Genomic DNA, 19,811 nt, shown 5'->3' on the forward strand with positions numbered 1-19,811 from the left:
GAGAGAGAGCATGAAATACAAGTATAAAAGAAGCAGCAAAAAAACGCCAAATTAAAAAGGAAAGCAGCATGCGTTGGCAGGGGCTCGGATGGCCAAAATATGAGCAGAGGCTAAAACACACACAAACATACACGAACACATCCATAAGAGAAATTTAAGACGCTTGAGCGGCTGTTGAGGCAGAACGCTTCTGGCTGATGGGCGTGGCTGCCGTTTGAAGTGCCTGCGTGGAACCAACAAGGAAGTAAACGCACACACACACATAAACAAATATGTATATATATATATATACATATATATATATATATATATAATAAGACATTAACTTCATACACATCAAATACTTTATTTATAGGCGCATAGTATGTGTGTGTGTCTTCGTATATATATATATATATATATATATATATATATATATATATATATATATATATATATATATATATATATATATATATACGAAGACACACACACATACTATGCGCCTATAAATAAAGTATTTGATGTGTATGAAGTTAATGTCTTATTATGCCCAAGTTGTCAAAAACAAGCAGTCGAGGCGCAGAACAGCGGTAAGTAGTTAAATGTTGGCTGCTGCTGCCAGCCAGCCCGGCAGTGAGGCAGCCACGCAGGCAGTTAAAATGTGCTTAATGTCTACGCGTGTGTGTGTGTGGGTGTGCGTGTGTGTGTGTGTAAGTGAAAACGTTTAAGCATCCTAGGCGGTTGAGGATGTAGGTGAGGGTCGCTAGCTCTGAGCCTCTTTTTGTGGATCTTATTAACCTAAGCCCAACGCCCGACTGCTTGAGTTTTGATTTGGCTTAAGAGGAGATGAGCAGGCAACAAGACGAGCACCAATATGAGCCGACAACCATACATGTCTCAACCCACTCGCCCTCACCCAACACGCCCCTCGTTCACCCTCATCCGCATGCACGCCAACTTAATGATAACAAACTCAACACAAGTGATAACGCGTCAAATTACCCAAGAGCCGGCTGCATGTGTGAGACTGCGTGTATGGGGGTGTAGTATATATATATACATACATATACATATGTATGTATGTGTGTGTGTATTTGGGGAGTGCACATTGGGGTGTTGTAAATACAATCAATGAATTTCAACTGGTTGGTTGTCTTGGCATGCCAAGGCCCTCATTTGCTCACTGCATGTATTTTGTGGCACCAGACAACGCATCGCAATTGCCTTTGCCAAGCCCTAAGTATGTGAGTGTGTGTGTGTGTGTGAATGTGTGTGTGTGTGTGTACCAAAAGCGAAATTAGGCAAATTTAATGAATTTATGCTGGTGGCGTCTCTCTTTTGTAATTTGAGTGCGCGCTCGTGTAACAGGCGGGCACAGCAAAGTAAGTGACCTGCTTCACAGCGACTTGACACAGCGAGGTTAAGTGGTGGGGCAAGGAATAGAAAGACAGCACGGGCGCAAATGGGTGCAACGAGCTATGGTCGAGGGACCAGAATTATGCACAGTTGGCATGGATAGGCAATTAATGTGCATGTACACAAACAGAGCATTAATGTTGGGGTAAATAGGATAAAGGATGTATATATCCTCATATGTATATACTTAAGTATGTTCAACGAATTGTATTACTTTCTCTTTTTAGGGCAGATAAATGATGAATCGGACAAACTCCTACAGCCTAGAGAATGCTGCCTTCTATTTATCAGAACTCATCAAAATATACATACATACGTATATGCACTGAATCATAAAATTACACAATTCAAATACATTTTAGTTAAATAGATTACATGCTTATCAGAGCTTAGCTTTTTTTATATAACTATATATTGATTTCAAATGAATTGTTCTTCTTTTGGTCGAATCATATTATTTGTAGGAATGTAAAACAAGAATTTAAAAAAAAAATAAATAAACTCGTCCTTTCTCGGACCTAGGAGAATCTGGATGCCAACTTTGGTTATTCTAGCTTTTATAGTTTCTGAGATCCTTGCGTTCATCCAGACGGACAGACGGACGGACGGACGGACATGTCTAGATCGATTTCTTTCGTCATGCTGATTCAGAATATATATACTTTATGGGGTCGGAGATGATTCCTTCTGCATGTTACATACTTTGCACAAACCTAATATACCCTTTTTACCCTACGGGTACAGGGTATAAGAGCATCGATGTACCGAGCGTCGACGATATTTTTACCACGATGCATAGATGTTTTTCGATAGTTTTTTGCTATCGATGCATCATCAATCCATCGATGTTTGCCCAAACATCGAACATTATTCATGTTTTGTTGGGCGGTCACGTTTCTTTGTGTGGTTTACCAAAGAAGTTTTATTTGAATTATAAATTATTTCATGTTTTCATTAAAATGTGTGTTTTGTAATGCAAATTTTAGATTGTCAAGCATTTGTTCTTAATTTTTTCGTCTATAATGTTACACCTAATATGCTCAAAAGGTGTAGCTGCAACGTGTCGTTGTTTTTAAAACTGTATATAATCAGTTTTTTTAAGGAAGCCATACAAGTCATCAAAAGTCAATATTACGAGTACTTTTTTGATTAACAACATTAAGTATAAACTATGACAGTCTCTCTTGATATATAAACATTGCTGCTGATTTTCTCCCTAATAATCGTTTTTTTTTCTATGGGAAGTTAATTTCCTAAAACATCGATGCATTGATATTTATTTGCCTTTAAATAGTGCTGCCAGTTCGTCGATAAGTAATAGAGATCGATGTTTTATTCCCGATGTTCGATGTTCTTTACTACTTGTCCACCACTGAATTGTTATTTATGTATGTTATACTTTCAATGGTTTGTGTAATATTCTTTGAATTTGTGAAAATATCGCTTGATTTGAATTTAATACAAAACATTAATGCAAAAACATCGAAACATCGTTGTTTCTCCAGTTCTAGGAGATAGATATACATACATACATTTGTATGTATTTTTGTGCATGATGAAATCATACTTTATTTCAATTTGGCAAATATGCCACATTATTTTATATAAATATAGCATTTATAGAAATATCAAATCTGCCTAATGCATATGCTCCTATCTAACCTTTTGTACTCTCAGACATATCATTATCTACATATGTATGTTTGAGTTCCTACAGATAATCCTATCAAATCATATTCTTATCATTATTAACATTTTCCAAGTAATAATTAAAGCCCCTTTGGAGGATGTAATCAGAGTGCAATTGTAAAGTCTATCTACACACACACACACACTATTTAGCTATTCATAGAACACCCACAGATATAGTCGCCAATATAGAACCCCATTATACAAGCCGCCTAACAAATGGCATATTCCACTGGCAACCAGCCGCAAACTCAATAACCGCAGCACAGCCATTTCCAACACGCCTCGGCCCTTGGTCTTCAGCAACACGGTTGGAGTTGTCATTATCAACGCCGACACAATGGGTATTCAAAGAGGAAGGGCGGGGAGTGGGAGGCGCGTGCGCCTCGAACCACCGCCGCCTCAATACAGAACTTGTCAGAAGAAATATGAGCGACGCACACCAAAATTCCAATGGCTGCCAAGGCAGCAGGACAACAGGACAGCAACGAGCAGAACATCCGAGAGGGATCGACCAACAGTCAGCAGATGGGGCTCGTTTCCAACGCCATGCCCAAGCCATCGCCATTGCTAAAGTCGAAAGTGAATTGGCTTCATTGCGTCTAAATGTGGTGTCAGACACGGTTGTCGACTTTGTCGCCCGGGGCGGCATTTGCGACCGGCAGTCGAAAGAATGGCAACGGCAGCAGCAGCATCCACCACATCAAGTGCGATTTCTTATCTGGCTCCATTCGCCAGTTCTCGGCAAATCTTCCTCCTATCTCTACCTCGGCACAGCACCATGGGCTATGCTTATAAGCATTCAGGCGAAATTGAAACATCAATTGGTTCCGATTCGGAATTTGATATTGCATTTAAATATAGCCAAAGAAAAAAGAAGCCAATAACTTTTGAGAATTTGTTCAATTTCGCACTAATCAAGAAATTGATATTCTAAAAATTTCTAATCTCTTCGACATGTTTAAAGAAAAACTTATTTTTCTTGTTAACTGTATAGTTAAAACCTTTCTTTAATGGCATATATGTTTGTAAATAATGAGAATGAGAATACCATTACAATGAGAATCTTTGTGTTGAGTAAAAAAAACCATCAGACATACACATCAGATGTCACACTTCAACACCTCTTTCATGGCAAAGAAATATCACTAGATATCACAATTTGTTATCGCTAATTACCGTCATATGTCCGGGATTGATGGCTTAGGCCACCAAAAAACTGGACTCCTAGAGCCACAGAAATGACTTTTTGTAAAGCAAAAGAAAACATCAAATCTACACGTCAGATGTCAATAATATCTACCCCATGACGAAGAAAGATCGGTAGATATCAAATTCACTTTAACTAAATTGACTTCTATTTTTATATCCTGCACCCGCATAGATGAATAGTTTTAGAAAAATCTGCCCGTCTATATGAAAGCCTCCATTTCGGAAACGGCCGAGCCCATATTGATCAAACTTGATATAAAGACAACGCTAGTGCCCAACCGTCACAAGTTTTAGTTGTTTTCTAAAATTTCATTTCCCCCCCTACGGAATTTCAGGTCCACAATTCCAAAATTATGAAAACTAAGCTTTATTTCCAGTTTTACTACAATATTTTTAACCTAAGAAACCTAGCAAACGAATCTTGGTAGGAATCGATGGCCCCAACATAGACGAAGCTAATTTTCTGAAATCTTCCTGTTCAGAAATTGATTCTCTGCAGCATTAAATACTACAGTGCTTTTTAAAATGTTTATAGCTTCTGTGCAAGTATTACCCATCCGCTCCCATTGTCTACCGACCGTATTGTGCGTCAGAGAAATTGGATTGACACTTTTCAGTGCGGCTAAGTGTTACATTTAATGATGTCTGCAAAAATATTTCTGCAATCACGCTTATTTTACACTTACCAGAGCAGGAGCTCGACATTCCAGCCCCTCCCTCAGCAAACACAAAGTGCCTGCCCGACTGGCACACAATGCTCTCCAGAAATCGACAGTTCATTGGCGTTCCAAGCACACAACTTGGTCAACGGTCCGCCGTCCCTTTCAGCCCTTCTCGTCCTCCCATCCTTGTTTTCTCTGCCGATATTTGACATCATTTCCGTTTCCCCTAATGGCCGCATTGATGGCAAATTGTTGCCGCTCGACCCACCACCCCCCCTCCATTCGTCACCCAATCCTAGCACTTTTCACTGTTTTTGGGGTTATGCCGTGCCGATTTTTATGGCTGCTTAAGAAATTGAATTCCATTGTTTGAGTTTCTGGCTCTTTGTGCCTTTCGTTGTTGGGCTCTTTCGCTTGCATGTCTGTTTAGTCTCTCCAGTAGAAGTAGAAGCAGCAGAAACACCAGCAGCCAGCCTTGGGCTGGGCTTTAAATTTTAATTGAATTTAACCTGACCTGGTTGTTCTCTTGTTCGCAACATCCGAGATAAAGCAGAAACGTGTCCATTGTTGAGTGGTAGTTGGTATACACATTTATTATTTTCCAGAATTTAAGTTCAGAGTGAGAAATATTCTTTTACAGTTTCTTATCATTCTTCTGTTCTGTTTTGTCTTGTTATTATTACTTATTGTTTAGTGTATAGAGATAGGAGTGTGTTTGCTTGTTTGTGTCTGTGTGTGCCAACGCAATAAAGGTATCCAAAAGTTAATTTTCACAAGTAAATTGAAAAATGTTACAAACAAAAGCGAACCATTTCTCTTGCTCGCTTCTGTTCATTGTCCATCATATACATACATGTCTATATATATATAATCATTATCCTCGTCATCCAGTCACTATGAACGGCACGACGTTAGCTAGCAAATGGGAATGATCTTTGCTTCTTACACGACGCGTTTCGTTTAGTTTCGATAAGTGATACATAAATTGCATTAAATTAAAATTATCACATCCATATTTTAAAAAATTAAGCAGTTTTGTGAAATGTTTCTATGCGTGTTTACATGACTTCGAATGATAAGCGCCAAACTAAATTACATTTTTTCTTTTTTTACGTTTTGTATTGGTTTGTTTTCATGAAACGACTTGAACATAAAGTGCTATGTTCAAATTGTGTGTTTTGATTTTTGTACTCTTACAAAACATTGAGTACGTTGATGGATAGTTAGTTGTTTATACATTATGATAGTTTTTGCTCTTGTTGTACGAAACTTAAACTTATGTATTTGTTATCTTAAAGTTACTTAAGTCTAGCGCTTTCTGCTATTGACGTTTAGTCGAAACGCGTGTGTCTGCCTTCGCCATTGCGATTTCCATAGCCTCCGTCGCCACCACCACCGCCGCCGCCACCACCAAAGCCGCGGCCATTGCTCATGCTGCCTTTCTTGAAGCCGCCGCCACCGAAACGTCCGCCGCCGCCGCCACCACCTCCATACCGTGAACGACCGCCACCGTCGTAGCGTGAATTGCGGGCCAAGTTCTCCAGGGCGGGATTGATATCCTGTAGGAGAATGCAAGAAATATAATAACATTTAATAAGTGTTTTACAAACATTGTTTTAATTGCTATAGGAAGCCAATAATTGCATAACCCTAAATGGCTGATATTGATTCTTATCTTATAATTTGCAGCTAAAATTGACTGCTCATAATATATATTCAAAAACATTTTTGTATTTAGAACTGTGGAGGGAGTCAAGGATGATAGTTTTCCCACGGATTTAAAGACCGCAATGGACACCGAAGGCGTAATCCCACCAATTTAATATGCCTCCTCTTGCATATACGGCAATAATTAATGATTAATTAATCCGGCCAAAAAGAGAGGCTTATTTGCTTATACATAAAATATAGATATAGGAAATGTATCTCACCTGATTAGCCTCTCTGAGCACATCGACGAGCGCCTTAGCCTGCTTGGCATTGTTCTTGGTGAAGAAGGCAAACGAGGTACCCTTTGTATTCGAACGTCCTGTGCGTCCTATGCGATGAATGTAGTCTTCGCTGTTTTGGGGATAGTCAAAGTTGATGACATACTTGATGCCATCCACGTCTGCAGGTAATGGCATGTGAAAGAGAAATGTTGCATATTAGCACAAGCAGAATGCAATTGGGATTTGGGTAAAAACAGTTTTTAAAATTGCCAAATATTCCGTATTTTCTTTCTTTGTTTACTTCAATTTTTTTCTTCTCCGCTCGCAACAATTTTTAGCGTTTTCGAGATGTTTTACACTTTGAACACACTTGTCTTTTTTGCTTCTTCTTTTATCAACGCAACATGTGCCATGTTTGATATATTGCTTCTTTTTTAAATTATTTTTTGATTGTATTCTTTTTTAGTTGGTTACAAAAAAAGAAAATGTTTCAAAATGTACGTTACCTTGGTGCTACAAATTGTTTCACTCTCATTTTTCTCAATCAAAATCTCAAAAGTTGGTGCGCTGCGCAGCTCGTGGTTCAAACTCTCGGCTTCAGTGTGCCCCGCGTCGCGTCGCGCCGCTCTGTGCATCATAGATAGATAGAGAGTGGAGCGTGCAAAACGGCAACGCGGCTAAGTGGCGGCGAGAGTTGGAGGATCTCGCACGTCGAAGCGAGTCGAGAGTTTTGTAATCACTTGGAGCCGCGGGCGCGCGCCCCTTTCGGTGCCTGCCTGCTGTGTGTTGCACACAGTGTGGTGCTCTACAAACATGGGTGGTGTTCACAGGCAACACAGAGCCCGCCTTCAAGAATATAGGCGCGCTTGTGTTATTGTTTTCACATTATATCTGTGCACACGGTTTCTCGTCTAGCAGTTGCTTCGATTGGCGGCAAGCGGGCGTGGCTGGCGGGCGGTTGTCGGTCAGACGGCTCAATTGGTAGCTAGGCACGCAGCAGCATCAGCAGGTTGATCTACATATGTGTGTATATAGATTCGTAGGCCGCAGAATCTTCTCCGCAACTAGTGATATTCACCCATCATCTCTCCACCACACATCCAAAAGATCCGTTCTCTGGCAAGCAAAGAAAGTGGGCGTGCAGTTTACCTGTGCGTCTATGTATGTCTTTGTGTCTGTTTGGATGGGTGAACGGATGATGTCAATACGCTGCGACATCCCGACAGCATCGGTTGATGCGCATTTATTGTCCTTGCTGTATTGATTTTGTTGTGCGTGCTTAGCAACCCGGCAAGCCGGCCGGCCGACGACGACGACGGCAGCAGCCTCTGCAAACTCGAGAAGAAATGTGCCGCCTGCCTCTTTGGTAGCGCCGCCTTTTCCGCTCAACTGCTAAGTGTTGTCAGATTTCAGTGTGCCGCCGTGTGACAGTAGGTGCAATTCTTGATTGAGGGCAGTTATATCGTTTGTAGTAGCGAGCAGTAAACACAAATCAACTTTCTCAAAATTGGAACTTCAGAGGCCACGTATGATGCATGATGTTGGGGATAGCAGAGTGGTTTGACTTTCATTTTTTTTTTAAATATATAAATATATATTTGGTATCATTTGGTAGATCGCGCGTCGTGTTGCACTTGCTCAGGGTTCCGTTGCCCAGGCCATCTCAACAAGACGATTGCATGAATGGCCCCTGGGGCTCTGCACCCTGTGCAGCTGTGGGCGCTCCGATTGGCGGCGTCACTTTTTCCCAATGGCAATGTGGCAAAAAGTGTGCGACGCTCTTTGTGTGCACCGTTCCAGCCAAGCGAACGCGGTCTCGATAATTCGATTCGTATGCGAACTTTCTCATTTATGCAATTGCATATGCATTCATTTCAACATTCATTACTTTACACTTTCAAGTTATTTGATGTTTGTCATTTATCCTCCCCATCATACTACAATAAACGGCCTCTGTAAACAAAAGAAAAGAGAGGAAGAGAGAGAGAGAGACACACACAAAGGACAGCGTGTTTGAAACGTAAGTACGTTTTTGATTTTGGTTTTTTTTTTTTGTTTTTTGTTGGGGGCGGGACGGGTTTTTGGGAATAGAAAATTAAGTTGATTATTAATGTTTGGCAAAATTTGTTTGTTTTTGACTTAGCCTAGGGTTTGAATTTTAACTTGCAACCTTATCTCTCTGGGCTTTCACTAGGTATGTTGTTCATAAGTCTAAATGCGGGATTTATTCTCTTTGGATGACTCGGATAACGTGAGTATAGCAATGTGTGTAAATACCTAGTCAGTCGAGTGGATGTGAGTGGTTCTGTGTATATGTGAACGCAGCAACGGTCCTACGTGTATGTCTCAGATGTGCTACAAGTCTACAACCTCGCGTCGAGGCATACGTTCAAAAACTACTTAGAAATATAAGTCAGGCATTTAAACGGGACTTACCCAAACCACGCGCCGCCACATCGGTGGCCACCAGAATGTTGGATTTGCCGGAACGGAATTCGCGCAGGACGAAGTCGCGTTCTGATTGCGACTTGTCGCCGTGAATAGCGCCACAGCGAACTCCAAAACTGCGAATGAAGCGTACAAGGTTATCTACGCGACGCTTGGTTTCAACGAAAATTATGATCTTGCCGGGATTCTCGCTAGTGTCATAAATATCGGAGAGCAGGGTCTTTAATCTACAGAGAATGACAAGGTACATGTTAGTAATGGTAAGATACGGAGTCCACTACCAGTTTTTAAAAATATTTGAAAACCTTCCTCATGAAGGAAAACTACGAATTCAAATATTATATAAGCTCTACTTGGTATTGGCTATAGCACCAGTACTTACTTCTCCTCTTTGCTGAACTCCTCGCACACCTCGACCACTTGACGAATGTTGTGATTGGCCGACAGCTCTAGCGATCCAATGTTGATCTGTATATAATTGCCAAGGAAATCCTCAGCCAGCTGCTTGACCTCCTTGGGCCAGGTAGCACTCCACATAAGAGTTTGGCGATCAGGACGAATTTGTGAGACAATCTTGCGAATCTGTGGCTCAAAGCCCATATCCAACATGCGATCGGCCTCATCCAGCACCAAGTAGGTGCAGCGTTTCAAGTTCGTGGAGCCGGCAGAAAGGAAATCAATAAGACGACCGGGTGTTGCAATGACAATCTCACAGCCACGCTGTAAATCACGCATTTGACCGCCCTTTGGTGCGCCGCCAAAGACGCACGTGTTGCGCACATATGACGACGATCCGAACTCGGTGGCCACCTGCTGAATCTGCTGTGCGAGCTCACGTGTGGGCGCCAGCACCAAAGCTATGGGTCCATCGCCACGCTGCAGCGGCTGCTGATTGTTGATGTGTACAATAGCGGGCAATATGTAGCCCAGTGTTTTGCCGGATCCGGTCTTGGCAATGCCCACAAAGTTTGCACCGCTCATGGCAATGGGCCAGCCTTGCGCCTGAATAGGAGTGGGCGCTTTATATCCTTGGCGACGAATCTCCTTAACAACGTATTCGGGGAAATAAGCCTCAGAGAAGTCCTGAATAGGATTCTGTGCATGACCACGCACTGTGATCTCGTGCTCGTCGCGATAACGGCTCACCTCATAGGGCGAACGCTCGGCTACCGTGGGATGCTCCTGATAGAAGTTCTTTTTGAACGGTGTCAGATTGGAGAAATCCACAGGGCGCAATGTCAAATCCTGACCTCCGCCGCCATTTCTTCGATCACCTCCAAATCCGCCTCCACCACCTCCGCCTCCAAATCCACCACGTCCACCGCGATGATCATCGCGGCGTTTCTCGATGCGACCATTGCGTACGCCGTGGTAGTCACCACCGCCGCCTCCACCAAATCGCGAAGCTCCGCCACCACCGGCTCCACCGCCGCGACGATCGTCTTCGCGATCGCGGCCGCCACGGGTATTTGAGCCGTAGTCGCGATCGTGGGGTGCCCTGCAGATATTTAAATACAACACATTATTTACATATAGAGGTGAGATATTTATTAAACACCAAACATTCAATTAAAAATAATTAATAATTAAAAATACGGAATTCGTTTAAGAAAGGTAACATTGCAGTCAACATATTAGTATGTTTTCATATTCCATTAAAACAACATGTAATTCTGATATATTAAATTATTTTCTCAAATATTTCGTATGTGAATGGCGCACCCTGATCTCATGCTACTTTATTGTTGCTAACTTTGGTCGTTCGTGCTTCTGATTACGTCTACTTCGATTCGCGTGTTCTGGCAAACTGCTGCCCAACTTACTGGCAACTCTTTTTTAGCCTTGCTAAACAGCTGACAGCGTGGTAATGTGACAAGCGTGCGCTAGAGCGAGATGGCTGTAGTGTAAGAATGCCGTTTCTCGTATTAAAGCGACAACCGCAATAAACTTAAACAAAACTAATTGCGTGTTAGGAAAATTAAATAAATTTTCTATAATACAAACAATATAAGAAATTTGATTGACAACAACATGCAATGCAAGCCTATACACCGCGCATGCAAATGCGATCAAGAGCGACTAAACAACTCGGCAGCCAACTTAACATTTGTGTCTAAGGCTGACATTAATATACACGCATGCACACATACATATGTATGTATGCATGTATGTACATATAAATGTGCACGTTGGCATGCATGTGCTTACTGCGCTGTCTATTGGGCTGTCAATTTACCTGTTTGGCTGCCACCGCCCTTTGTTGTTTCGTCTTTCTGTTTGTCAACCCTTCATATACCCCCTGACTGTTTTGTTCGTCGACAGCCGAATGCCAAATGTCTGAGACCTGTGTCTACCTGTCGCTTTAGACATGCAAAAAAGCGAATTGTCTGCACGCCAAGCAAGCTCATAATCAATTGGCGTTATTTGACATTTTAAACCAACAACAACAGCAGTATAAAAGGGACAGCAGCACCGGCCATAACCATAATCGTGGGTAGACGCGGCTCAGTTGACAGCTGCCGAATAGCGGCCGTGCATAAATCAAAGCCAATACTGTGCTACAACTGTTATACAACTGTGCGACAAAGCAGAGCAGACGGAACACGCCAATATGCCGCGGATATTTAGATGTGGATCCCTCAACAAGCACAGCTATGTTATACATACATACATGTATATACAAATGTGTGGGAATATGTATGTGGGGTTTGTTCGTTGTGTGCGTGCGCGTGTTTAGACACACAGGCCAAATTAAAATGCTATAAAAAAGCAAACGAAGCAAAGACACGTTTTACAAATCAAGTAAATTCTTTTATGACGTGCGCTGTCGTTTTGCCGACGTATGCATACATTTTGTTGTTGTTGCTGCGTGGCCGCGACTTTAGTTAGATAAAGCCATGAATGTTGTTCATTTGCAAATACAATAGCATGTTTGAGGAAGAGCAAAAAATAAGCAATAGCTACAAATGACTAATCGACTGTACACTGCAAAAATTATTAACCACTTCAATTACAACAAATTGAATTCTCAATGTATTATTGATGAAATTATAATGGATGTATATACATACATATGTATGTACATAGCCCATTGCCTTTCTCTTTGTGCCGACGTTTCAACACGACATTAATTACACATGCAGGTATAGAGAAATTCACAAACACAAGCGCAAAGCGCATGAAAAAAGATGGCGACGGAAAAAAACCAAATATAGCGTACGGCAACTACCGGTCTTCGTATTAAAATACAAAAGCACTTACATTATTCTATCAATTTTGATTTCCTCTGCTTGTTCCTCGGGATCAGTAAAAAGCGATTTCCTCGCACGTCTATTGGACAGTGTTTGCCTTTCACTAGTCGGAAGCGCCTCTGATGTTGCCTCGTCGACTGCTCTGGACGTTTCGAGTTTGTGTGTCAAACGAAACGCACGCTGGGACTGGGAGAAAAATGTGCCTAGTAGTGTTAACTCCTGGTCAGTGTTGGTCAATAGTTGACGCTGGCGACTTCCTGGGACCTGATGTGCAAGTGATGATTGATTGCACAGAAAAGCAAAACTACTGCCGATGCTGGTCGTTCTATTGGCCGAAGAAAAAAGAAAATGGCGACGTTGCGTTATACATTTCTCCACGCTAGATGCATATGGTGAAATCAATAAGTTGCGCCAGCAGCATACGGGCACAGATATGGCGTTGCACGGGTTTTTTGCCACATATTGCACTAATTTTAACATCTTAAACTGTGACTTTGGCTTATGCAAATACTTTCACAGCGCTTCAAATTTTTTTATGTAAAACCCGTGCAACTACCGCGCGTGTGTTCTTACCTAACCTCGCACCAAAATGGAAATCAACAGAGGGTAGAAAATATACCACGCAAGTGGCTGATTTTATGAAAACGCGTCTTGCTTGTGCCTAAAAAATGCTAACAATTTGATTTGGTATCACTTATATAATTTTATAAAACGAAAATGTGTGTTGGGTAGCACTGCGACATTGGCAGCCCTTTTGCCGGGTGAGTGGCAACGCTGATAGTTAGGCGCCAAGGCAAAAGCGAACTTAAATTTGAAAGTGAGCGACAATAATTTTATAAAAATTCAAAGCAAAACAATAATTTGGGTTCTTTGCATATACTCAAGTATATCATACATATATGTATAATAATGATTCAAGTTTCGTTTAGAAATAATTTATTAAATACGCGAAATCAATGTGATTCATAAAGATTGTACTTAATATAGTCTGGAGAGCCTACAAGCCCAACAAGTGACAAAAACTCTTGTACATCTTGGCCCTGCGTCCCTTCAAACAGCCATAGAGTTCATTGATTTTCAGACAATCGATTTTGCTAATCGTCTTCCGCTGACCAATTCGAACGCCCGGCTGCAAGGGCGTCATGGTGGGCTTGTCCCCCTTCTTCTTGCTGAAGTAAAACTCTCCATAGTGCATTACAGAGTTGTAGTCGTAGTCGTAGGCGTATTTGCCCCGCTTCCGGGAAATCAGCTTGAAGTTCTTTCTGAAGCGCGGCACAATGTTCTCCCAATGGATCTTAACGAAGTTGTCGCGATCTGCGCGTGACTGTTCGTGATAGATACCGATGGCGTGCATCAGCTCGTGCATAATGCGACCCTCGCTGCTAAAACAATGGGCGCTAGTCTCGTCCGGGCGCTGCAGAGAAACCACCTGCTCGCCCCCACGCTTACCCACATAGGACCAGCAGCCCTGCGGACCCTCCTCAGGGGGCTCTATTAACAGGTAATCCTCCACTTCCCCATCGTGAGGCACAAACTTTATGCACGTGAGGGAGTTGAAGGTCTTGAGGGCGCGTACAATGGACTCGCGCTCCTGACGCACATATCGCGGACTTATCTCGAAGGGAATGGTGCCGTTCGGCCACAACCGTTTCGGGTGCCGCATGGGATTGACGCCCAGGCGGAGCGTTATGTATGTGTAGGGATCTATTGCGATATCTCCCTGAAAGAGACGCGGCATAGTCTCGGGATCATCAATTCCCGTCTCATCGTGTCCAATATCCGGCCCATACGTGTCGTATTCATCTGAAATAAATGCATTTACAAAAATTATGAAAATAAGTCTTATCAAAATTTCAAAAAGATCTAGATTTGAATTAAATAAGTTGAGAGAAACAGTGATATAAAAATCCATCAACATTTTGAATTCTGATTCTCATACTGTTTGTTTGATATGCATATAAGAATTTTTTTTACATTTTATTTAAATCTAAATTTGTTTTCGGAAACATAATTACCATTTTATAGTTATGTTTTTTTGAGATAATCTTTATTTTCACACAGAAATATATATGCAAAAAAAATATGATGAACAAATAACCAATTTGTAATCAGACATGTCTGAGAAATTTCTTAATTAATTTTTGAAAAAATAGTTCGTAGTAATATAGTTAGGTTATATAACACACAAACAACCCAAAACGAAAAGAATGTTCTTTTGTTGTGACAATAAATATATTACAATTAACATTGTTGTTTTGGAAATTTGTGACTATGGCGATTCAATAAACCTGAAGATGTTTTTGCTTCAGAAGCTCATGGACAATAGACAAAGTATTATCATTTTATCCATGGTACAACTTTTTTATTCTCACAAGAAGCTCTCCGTTACATATTTCAATCAAAAGAATCAAAAAGGCACGAAAAAACACTCACGAGAAAACATACATATATAAAATTTCGATTCGTATCTAGGATAACACTTCGTTTAAATATTATAATAGTGTACACCTAATTCTGTTTTTACACGATTTTGATATAACACGGTTTACAAATTAATCATATATCTTTCTTTAGAGATAAGGAACTAATCACCTAATTTTGCATATGATCAATGTGTTTTACACGGTTGCTTTTGGAACCAATCTACCGTGTAAAAACAGAATTAAGTGTATTTTAAATTTTCTCGTGTATACACGTGCGTGTTTTTAACGGTCCATTTCGTGGTCGTGTCCATCTCTAACGTAAATGAATGATCTCTGTCGCTCCAACTGTAACATCGATGTATCAAGCATCGACGCTGTTTTTACCACAGTGCATCGATGTTTTCCGATGGTTTTTTTTTTACTAAAGATGCATTATCGATACATCGATGTTTGTCCAAACATCGAATACTATTCATGTTTTGTTGGGCGGTCACATTTCTTTGTGTACCGAAGCTTACCGAAGAAGGTATATTTGTATTACAAATTATTTGCTGTTTTCATTAAAATGTGCATTTTGTAATATAATTTTTAGATTTTTAAGCATTTGATCTTCATGCCACACTTAATATGCTTAAGAGGCGTAGCTGCAACGTGTCGTTGTTTATAAAACTGTATATAATCAGTATTTTGAAGTAAGCCATACAAGTTTATCAAAAGTCATTATTACGAGTACTTTATTGATTGTAATATACTATGAGACTGTCATATATAAACATTTTTTATTTCAAACATCTCTGGTGATTTTCTCCCTAATATTAGCTTTTTTCTATGGCAAGTTACATTTTTATAACATCAATGTTTTTTTTGCGATGCATCGACCAGACATCGATGTACATCAGCATCGATGTTTTCCTTTCGACTTACATCCCTAACTGACTTAATATGTTTGTGTAAAAAGGCGCTTGCCTCACATGGGTTGACAAATGGCAGAATTGCCAATTTAACATTAATTTACTAAAATTAAAACGTATGCTAAATTTGCAAACTTTTTTGCGGCTACCTTGCGCTAAATCCAATTATTTGAGTGCCTATCTGCCTACACCAATAGCGAAAATGTTGAATTTAACTGCGGTTAACGGTAAAAGATTAACGGCAGCACTAAAAGGCGCAATCAGTGCTGCCATTTTTTTAATTCAAAAACTAACTGGAAGGGCAAAAAAAGATGAAAATTTATAGAAAAAATCTAAAAAAAGCGATTATGGTTTTACCAATTTATTTGTTGTAAGGTGATATTTACATTAAATCATTCAGTTCTGCGAGGTTCGCTTTTGTACGACATGGTCGTACAGTAGGTCGTGCAGTAAACCCTATCCGTATCATATTTGCGAATCAATTAGTTTGGTAACACATAATTCTGTTTCTACACGTAGATTGGTTGCAGAACAAAACCGTGTAAAAAAAGACATTCATATGCAAAAATGCTAAATCCTATTAAAATCAGTGACAAAAAGGATATATGTATATTTTATTAAAACACATATAACACGGATAATGAATGGTTTTTAGCTGTTGGTCAGCTGTGTGTGTTTTTATTTATTCAATTTATATTTTTAATCGTACCAAATGGAATAAAGTCGTGTAACAATATATACAATTTTTAATTTTCACACCGTGTTTAATCAAAACCATGTAAAAACAGAATTAGGTGTATTTTGTCATTTTACAATTTAACATTTAATTATTATTTATTTTACTTTTTATTTATTTTTAACATTTGTAAGATTTAACATTTAATTATTGGCGCGCACTATTGGTATTGAGATGAAATATCGATAAATAATGATGAACCGCCAGTTTCTTATAGTTTTTATATGAATGGTGACAAAATTAAAAAAGGGGGAAAAAGCCAAACACATTTCTAAAAAATCCAGAATTCCCGCTTCCCGCAATTCTCAATTTTTTCCCGCAACAGGCCTTGCAAAACAGCCAGATTTGACGGGGAAAAGGCGAAATTGACAGCCCTGGGCGCAATGCATACATTATGGCCTCGCCACAGCGCCGAGGGAACTCCGAAAGACGAATCAGACAATTTATTAATTTTTTTGGTATTTTTTGTGTGCTATAAATCTACCGAATAGGACAGAAACATGTGAAATGGTAAAAATACTCCGAAAACATATTGATAAACTTCTAACATGTCACACACAAATAAACATACGTTTATATGTATATGTATGTACGTATACTACATACATATGTATGTACATATGCAATTTGTTTACAGGCGCGAAATTCTATATTTCGCAAATCTAGACACTTCGGCGTCTTATACGAAATTAAATGTCTAGGGCAAAGGAGACAAACGCTTGTTGGCATGCGTAGGAGCACGAGGAATATGCGAAGAATGAAAAGAACAAGCACAACTGGACAAACAGCTGGACGAAATGTCTAACGCTGAGAGCAGAGAGAGTCGACGCGTCTGACTTTGGAAAGAGTGTATGTAGCAGACAGTTGAAAAGTGCAGCAATAGATGAGAATTCGTTACAAATGTGTGAATATATAAACGAACGTATAAAATAAGCAAATCAGATCAATTAAAAAATTAAAATACATAACCAGAGGGCATTTGTGCATAAAAATACAAACGTTGAATAAACGTAAGGAAGTACGATTGAGTTAAAGTTTTGAGTAAGTCAACTAATTGGAAACATCAAAACTATACATACGCGTTTGTATGTATGTATGCATGTATGTATATGCATACGTATGTTTTCAAGTTCAGTGCATTAAAAATTCTTATGTGATTCACATATGTAGAATGTATACATACAATATTTGAATTGAACAATATTTGATTGGAATTTGAGTGACGAAAAGCGATCGAAACGCGTAAGTGGAAATATGAATGAAGGACATTTTCTTTCACTGGCGGTATAAGGACAATAGTATACACACATACTAATCACCAGAATAGGGAGAAATAAAAATTGTTTAAAGCAAGGTGAGTTTCTTTTTAAAACACAAACATACTTAAAATATGATCGCGCAAATGATGTTATTGCAATTTAAAACTAATAAGAATTATATACTCAAGCGTACTTGGCGAATTACTTTTTAAAGCCTACTTATAATACACTTGAAGTTTCTCGGCACATTATTTGCATGTGTGAATATTGCTTTAGTTTCCAAAAATATTACAAAATTGTTCATACATGTATATATGTACATGCATATGGATCTGTTTCTCGAAAACTGCAAACGTTGATACTGTGATCAAGTCGCCCATTAAAAAAAATTATAACTACAACATTTTGCTGTTGCCAGGGTCTGAGCTAAAAATTGTCTCTTAAAAACTGCCGCTAATCCAAAGACAGATGTGTAGATACAAGAATGTAAATGGTGTTTTAGAACGCTTCCTACCTGTAGCCACGCTGGTGAACTCATGATCAAAGAAATCCACGCCAGCGGGATAGGCTCGCTTGGGAAGCTTCGCACTTTCACTAACTGGGGGCCACTGCGCCCACAGCAGTAACCAAATGGCTCCAGAGAGACGCCACATTTTGTTACACCTCGGCTGAATGTTTTGGATTTGGCACGATAATTGGTTCGTCTATGTTTTTTGTTTACTTTGCGTTTAGAGTGACGATGCCATGCCACGATTTGCCGCCGAACCGCACTGCTCCACACAATATCACCAACTGATTGGGGAGGCCGAGTTTGGGCCATGGCGCGAATGCGACGCGTTTAATTTATGCAAAATGTGCGAAAAAATATAAAAAAAATAAAAAATAAATAATGTTGGGCCTCCATCCACATACTGCGCTGCTATCGAAACATCGATCGTTGTTGGTGTTGTTGTCGTGTAAACAAAACCAAAATCTATCAGTTGCGACGACAGCGACACCGACACCGACCCACAATCGATCGCCGGACAAGCAGCGGTGCGTCCATCATCGATCGAATTCGACTGCAACAAGTTCGCTCTCGTAATTTAAGGCCAAAATGGAAAACACCGCGCACATCGATCGGATCGACAAGTCGTCGACGACAAGTGTGTTCCACCGTCTCCGTCGCTGTTGTTGTTGCTGTAATCGTTGTCGTTGGTCAAGTCTACGTTTTAATGTAATAAATTTCGCAAATTGTTTTAGCCACGTTCGTTGCTGGCGGCGCTGTTCAGCGTTCAGAGCCCGGCACGCCGGATTTCGTAAACTTTGGTGCTTGTTGTTATTGTTTTCGTTGCTTATGCGACACTGCCCAGTGCCCGAGGGGTCAGCTCTTTAACCCTTTAGGTACAAGTGTACATTAAATATTAAGAAAATTATTTAAAAAAACTTTGCTTCAATAGAAAAAGGTTTTAACTAAATGTTGTGTTGCAACAAGCATGGTTCCACAATATTTAAGCTCCGAAATGTAGATCCATTTCTACTGATCTTTATATTAATTAAAGAGTAAAGGGTACCCGGTTCTTCCACGCCGCAATTTAAGTTTTAATACATTTTTTTTATAAATACTTATGTATATATTTTCCAACACGATTGGAGTCATTTATGGTTCGTTAGCTGCTTAAATTGAAAAACAAAAACATAAAATGTTTATTTCATTATATTTTATTTCTATGTTCGGTAATTTAGTTAGGAATTTTGGGATGCAAATTTGTGCTGCTATTGTTAATTATTATTGTTCTATTATTATTTTATTTTTATTAAGTTTTGTTTTTAGTTTTCGGGAAACTTTTTTATTTGAAGAAATAAATATAAAGAAGAAAAATGTTAAATTCGTAAAAATTTGACACAAATA

At 39.8% G+C, this 19,811-nt stretch overlaps 2 protein-coding genes across 3 annotated transcripts; both read right to left on the bottom strand.

The window, feature by feature from the left end:
* Positions 1–5,525: 5,525 nt before the first annotated feature.
* On the bottom strand, positions 5,526–13,086 carry LOC115621775 (ATP-dependent RNA helicase p62). Of its 2 annotated transcripts, XM_030515527.1 has the most exons (5): positions 12,602–13,086; positions 9,723–10,838; positions 9,329–9,567; positions 6,893–7,071; positions 5,526–6,520 (listed from the first exon to the last, which is right to left on the bottom strand). In XM_030515527.1, the coding sequence occupies exons 1-5, from the start codon at positions 13,069–13,071 to the stop codon at positions 6,293–6,295; spliced, it is 2,232 nt and encodes a 743-aa protein (XP_030371387.1). In that variant the 5' UTR covers positions 13,072–13,086; the 3' UTR covers positions 5,526–6,292. The 2 variants fall into 2 exon arrangements, with proteins under 2 accessions (XP_030371387.1, XP_030371389.1); XM_030515529.1 differs by lacking the exons at positions 5,526–6,520; positions 6,893–7,071 and adding an exon at positions 7,608–8,845.
* A 485-nt stretch (positions 13,087–13,571) lies between these two features.
* Positions 13,572–18,573, bottom strand: LOC115621961 (low choriolytic enzyme). The gene is made up of 2 exons (XM_030515809.1): positions 18,435–18,573; positions 13,572–14,394 (listed from the first exon to the last, which is right to left on the bottom strand). The coding sequence occupies exons 1-2, from the start codon at positions 18,571–18,573 to the stop codon at positions 13,589–13,591; spliced, it is 945 nt and encodes a 314-aa protein (XP_030371669.1). The 3' UTR covers positions 13,572–13,588.
* Positions 18,574–19,811: the final 1,238 nt, after the last annotated feature.

This window comes from Scaptodrosophila lebanonensis, unplaced genomic scaffold, assembly GCF_003285725.1.
Source record: "Scaptodrosophila lebanonensis strain 11010-0011.00,11010-0021.00 unplaced genomic scaffold, SlebRS2 tig00000024-arrow-pilon, whole genome shotgun sequence".
NCBI lineage: Eukaryota > Metazoa > Arthropoda > Insecta > Diptera > Drosophilidae > Scaptodrosophila > Scaptodrosophila lebanonensis.

Excerpts from the sequence above, each read along its gene's own strand:
- LOC115621775 (XM_030515527.1), bottom strand. The coding sequence starts at position 13,071 with ATGTTAAAATTAGTGCAATATGTGGCAAAAAACCCGTGCAACGCCATA. Across the intron at positions 9,568-9,722 it reads GAGTTCAGCAAAGAGGAGAA|ATTAAAGACCCTGCTCTCCG; the intron begins GTAAGTACTGGT and ends CATTCTCTGTAG. Across the intron at positions 6,521-6,892 it reads TGCTCAGAGAGGCTAATCAG|GATATCAATCCCGCCCTGGA; the intron begins GTGAGATACATT and ends ATTCTCCTACAG.
- LOC115621961 (XM_030515809.1), bottom strand. The coding sequence starts at position 18,573 with ATGTGGCGTCTCTCTGGAGCCATTTGGTTACTGCTGTGGGCGCAGTGG. Across the intron at positions 14,395-18,434 it reads GTTCACCAGCGTGGCTACAG|ATGAATACGACACGTATGGG; the intron begins GTAGGAAGCGTT and ends CATTTATTTCAG.